We start from the raw sequence: 5,461 nt of genomic DNA on the forward strand, positions 1-5,461 counted from the left end.
TCATGTTTTATACACTTCCCCTCTCTTCCTTAGTAATTGTCCAAAACATGACATAAATTTATTTAATTTTAATAAGCAATAGCATAAAATCGATGTAAAATTTCCCTGGGAACACGATGGTGCAATTATTTTTTTGCTACTTGCCGTAGTTTACGAGATATTTGCGAAAAACCTTATTTTTACGGTTTTTTGACCTTTTGACCCCTTTCCTGATCACCTAGGTAAAAAATTTTTGCGGATTCGGATTCCTGAGGGTCGATAACATATTTGCGCCCAGGTTTGATCTACAGAGGAAAAAATGGAGGTTCAGCCTTCATTTCAATGGACTAGTATTACCCATCAATGCGCTGTCGTCTTCAAGTGGTGTATCTTCGGCAACAACCTTCATTCTTCCTTCAACTATTCCTGTCAAATCTTTCCTGGGTGAGGTGAAGTTAATATTTGCGGGGATTAGTCCAGTTTCCATTGCAATGATGCACTGTAGTAGATAGATAAGTTGTATAAAGCACATTTTAGCTTTTGCTGCAGAAAAACTATTTCACATGCTCTTATTTCCTTTCACCAGCTATTTGCTATAATACCGCTTCGAAATATTGGTAAAGCTGGAGTAATAAATTTGACTTCTACGAATTAAGTCGGAAAGCTTATGAAAAGAGGTTTAAGTTAAAAAAAAATCGTCAAGATTCGTTGAAAAACAGTCTGTAACTCCGTTGTTTTTCAACAAATCTTGACGATTCTTTTTTAACTTAAAGCTCTTTTCATAAGCTTTCCGAATATGTAATAATATACAGGGTGTTTCAGAATGAAGTCGACAAACTTTAAGGAGATATTCCTCATAAAAAAATAAGAAAAAGATCAAGTAGGTATAAATTTTTTTCCAGAGACGCTTCATTTTCGAAATATGGGGCGTTAAAATTTTTTATAAAAATTCGAATTTTTTAAATAGCTTTTAAATGAAGAAGGCTATTTAAGCCAAATTTGGCAAGACACATCTTCTTATAAGATACCATTTTTCCATAGAAGTAGAAGTCCCGCGTGCAACCAGTGGCGGAGTTATGGGGACTCAGACTCATTAAACTATAAAAAAAGTTAATACGGCCCTACTGAAAATAAAAAATGGTGCTGTGTTTAGATAGAACAGTTTGTTATTGACAAAAAGTGTACATTCACTTTTTTTCCCAACTCTTATAGTTCCATTTTCAATCAAAATCAGTTAACGTGTTTCGGCGTTTTAAAAAAAATTCACTCATTCAAAAGATATGAATTTTATTCCGTACTTCTGGCCATCCCTGTACATTACATCTTAAAATAAAAAACATATATTAGAACATGTACAGATACTTAAATTACAAAATTGAATTTAATTTAACGGTGAGGTCAAGCGTATAAAAAAAGAGAAAAGTGCAAATGATCAAGACATCACTAATGATTCGCACAGTTTTTTTCCTTAATTTAAAATTAATTATATTTATGTTGTTATACAAGAGTTTTAGAGCTAAATATGATTTTTTTACAAGCAAGCTGAGATGTTCTTTGAACCTTAAATGTTCATCGTATATTATACCCAAACTTTTCAGTCTACACTCAATTGGCAACACTGTATCAGAGAAAACCAATCTCATATTAGTTTTAACAAACTCTCTATGTCTTCCGTCACAGAAGCAAATCACAACACATTTGCTAGCATTAAGTTTTAAAATTATTGTTTAGTTTTACAATTTGGCGTCTATTTGCTATATATCTATATACTTAGTGGCGTAACCAAAATGTAAAGTTGGGGGGGGGGCCTGAAAAAAATTCTTAAAATTTGGCGAAAAACGGTTTTAAAATTAAAATATTACTTTATTAGTTATAAAAGTTGTTTATACAGGGTGTCCCACCACAAACTCCATCGAAATTGTGACGGTGTGATACAGATCGTGGGGCCTACCAGGCTAAAATATTTTCAATATCATCGTACTTCCGGTTTTACCGGAAGTGGAATTTTCTTATTTTAAATGAAACCCCCTGAATATTATTGCAGTTTTGGAAAGAGCATCTATTTTTAAGTTGAGAATATATAACACACTTCATACTTACGATTGACCGTTTCAGAGATATTTTGATTTTTAAGCAAAATTTTTAAACCAACAGTTCGTGGCGGGACAGCCTGTATTTATAATATATTGTTTTTTTATAGTATATAAATTGTTTTATATTTGGTAACTTAAAATAAAAGTGCAGATATAAAAAAACTTTGTATCACGTAAAAAAAGGAACTAAACATTTTCAAACTCTATCACAGAAAATACCTCTAAAATCACAACAGAAAATAGCAAAAATCAAAATGCATAACCACAAAACTTGTACAGCACAGACTACCAAATACAGACTCTCACCTCAACACAAATTATGACAGACCGCGATGCATTTATCAAGTACACGATGCGATCGGCATACCCAGTGACGTAGAAAGTCAGGCAACATATTCCTTTAGGGATAAAAATCGCACGGCAGATCTTTGGGTGGGGGGGGGGGGGGGTGCTGAACTATACAAAATTGCGAGTTAGAAAAATAAAAACGTGGCTTACTTTGACGAGAGAACACAGTCCAGCAGCGCCCTCTGCATGTCCAGCGTTTGATTTAACAGAACCAACCAAGAGAGGACGTTTCCGTTGCTTCGCGAGTACTTCGTCTATAGCATAACATTCCTGGGTACCACCAACCAAAGTACCTGCGGAATGAAAGAAGAACAATCAAGTAATCCTTTGAGAACTATTATTATACAGGGTGTTTCTGAAATAAGTGCGTTCCTTGGAAAGGGTGGCAGAGGGCACGAAAATGAGCAACTTTTATTAAGCAGATGATAGTCCAAATGCTTGTGATTTCGAGAAAATTAATTAAGAAAATTAACCATAAAAGTAAACCGATACTGTGCATCTTGTTCACGTGCGTTGTGAGTTGCAGTATTATTTAGTCGGTGTATAAAATGTTTATTGGCGTGATGCAAATCCTCCCGTTCTGCAGAGATCTCGGTTCCAGCAATGGTTTTCAGTGAATGTGCGGTGTGGTGTTTTTGGTCATAGAATTTTGACCGTTGTCTTTTTAAGAAACGCATTTATTTCAGAAACGTATCTGTGTAATGATTAAAGTAATTGGAATTTGTATAAATAATAATAAATATTTTTAGCGATTAGTTAATGATGCTGTTAGTCACCTGTCTCATGTGCTTCCACGTAGCTTAAACTGTGCCGATCTACACCGCATTCTTCGTAACACTCTTTTAGCATGTCCATATGCGACAGTCCGGATGAAAAAGTAATGCTTTCCACCTTGTATCCGTCACAGTTGGACTTGGCATGCACCAACTGTGCGTACGCTCTTTTAGCACACTTCGATTTCTGTAAGATTGTTGAAACTATAGCCTCCGACCTAACGAAACCATCGGCATCAGCGTCGAAGCATCTGAGACAACCTTTCTGGCTTAAAACTCCAAGCCTAGAAGATTAACTAATTAGTAGGTAGCCTTTATACAGGGTGAGTCAGAAAGAATTGGTCAACAGTAAAGTGGAGATACTAGAATTTCTCAATAATTCAGAAAGTTTTGATAGCATGGCTCTGAAAATTGGTAGTGTGGTTTTTTTGTGTGAGAATTACGAATTTGAAGCTTATTTTGACGTTGCTACTAGAGGGCGCTAGTTTCACTGTATTAATTAGGTAAATCAGAACATATTTTTTTAATCTGTTGAGCTATGCTTAGAATAAGCTAATAACACAGGCCAACAAGGAAAAAATTCCAGAGATCAGACAATAGGTTTCCGAGATATTCTAACCTAAAAGTGCAAAAAACACGTATTTTTGCTATTTTCAAGGATATGTAACTTGGCGAAAATTTTTTTTTCTCAAAACTGAAAATATCATTGGAAAGTACTATCTTTCCCCTTCAAAACGCATTTTTTTATTTGTAAAAAGCTTTGTTTTTCGCGGAGATATCGTAGATTAAAGATGATGAGTATAGCTACCCTCGACCTATAACACAATATCACTAAGCGCTACGAGCCTTATATGTCAGGAAGGTTAACCCCAATAACCCAAATAACCCAATAACCCAATAGGGCTTGGGATTAATCTTCCAGACATATAGGGCTTGGGGTTAACCTTCCTGACGATTAGGGCTCGCAGCGCTTAGTGTTATTGGGTTATAGGGCTTGAAGTTAACCTTCCTGACGATGAGGGCTCGCTCTGTTTAGTGTTGTGGGGTTATAGGGCTTGGGGTTAACGTTCCTAACAATTAGGGCTAGCAGCGCTCAGTGTTATGGGGTTAGCCATGATGTAATAATATAGCCATACTGGTCATCTTAAATTGACGATATCTCCGCGAAAAATAGAGCTTTTTCCAAATAAAAAAATGCGTTTTGAAGGGGAAAGATAGTCATTTCCAATGATGTTTTCAGTTTTAAGAAAAAAAATTTTTTCGCCAAGTTACATAACCTTGAATATAGTAAAAGTACGTGTTTTTTACACATTTAGGTTAGAATATCTCGGAAACCTAGGGTGATGGATCAATTCTGAGGCCAGATTCGGATTCAGCGCGCCAAATGCCTTCGGAAGCATAGTGTCTGATTTCTGGAATTTTTTTTTTGAAATTTTGTCGGCCTGTGTAATCTAAAAGAAAGTTCAATTCTACATAAAAAATGTACTCTTGTAGTATTCTCTAGTGTATTCTCAAAAGATGAAAATAACATTAACAATTATTGATAATAGTAATAATAACAAACCGTAAATCAAATGCTGGAAGTGTTCACCACCTACCTCAATACATTTTATTATACACTCTTAAATGTCTCTGAATATTAAACAAAATGTCCATATTATTTTTAAATGTATTTGCGGTTACTTGTATTTTCTGCCGCAACTCCTCAATAGAATTAATTTCTTCACGATACACCACATCCTTCAAGTTTGACCACACTGAGAAGTCCGGAGGGTTTAAGCCTGGACTTCTTGGTGGCCAACTAAATTCATTCCTTCGGCCAATCTACCGATGAGGAAAATGTTTATTTAAATACTGGCGTACTGGCAAGGCAAAATGTGGTGGTGCTCCGTCGTGCATAAACCACATACTCTCTCTTAAAGCGAGTGGTACATCATCTAGAAGCTCGTTTAAATTATGTTGAAGAAAATTTAAATAATGAGGTCCAGTTAGATTGGGTGCCAATTTAAAAGTTTCGATGAAAAAAAAAAAAAAACAGAAATTAAACCACACCAAATATTCACCTTGAACTCATGCTGAACGTATCTTTCTTTTACAGCATGCGGAATCTCACAAATGATTGTTCTTCCAATTGAAAACTCCTCGTCTAGTAAATGTCGCCTCATCAGTAAATAAAATCTTATTGAGGAAATCTGGGTTTTCCGTTTGCATATTTTGTATAAACTGAGCAAATTGTAGGCGAGCTGGTAAATCTTGAGGCAATAACTG

At 35.4% G+C, this 5,461-nt stretch overlaps 1 protein-coding gene across 2 annotated transcripts in view; it reads right to left on the bottom strand.

The window, feature by feature from the left end:
• LOC108915506 (fatty acid synthase-like) overlaps positions 1 to 5,461 on the bottom strand; it is a 44,466-nt gene that overhangs the window by 25,567 nt on the left and 13,438 nt on the right. For both annotated transcript variants that reach the window (XM_018721566.2, XM_018721559.2), the window contains exons 6-8: positions 3,197 to 3,477; positions 2,571 to 2,713; positions 337 to 478 (exon numbers count right to left, since the gene is read on the bottom strand). In XM_018721566.2, the coding sequence (XP_018577082.1) occupies positions 337 to 478; positions 2,571 to 2,713; positions 3,197 to 3,477 (566 nt within the window). The remainder of the gene's footprint in view (positions 1 to 336; positions 479 to 2,570; positions 2,714 to 3,196; positions 3,478 to 5,461) is intronic.

This window comes from Anoplophora glabripennis, unplaced genomic scaffold, assembly GCF_000390285.2.
Source record: "Anoplophora glabripennis isolate ALB-LARVAE unplaced genomic scaffold, Agla_2.0 scaffold155, whole genome shotgun sequence".
NCBI lineage: Eukaryota > Metazoa > Arthropoda > Insecta > Coleoptera > Cerambycidae > Anoplophora > Anoplophora glabripennis.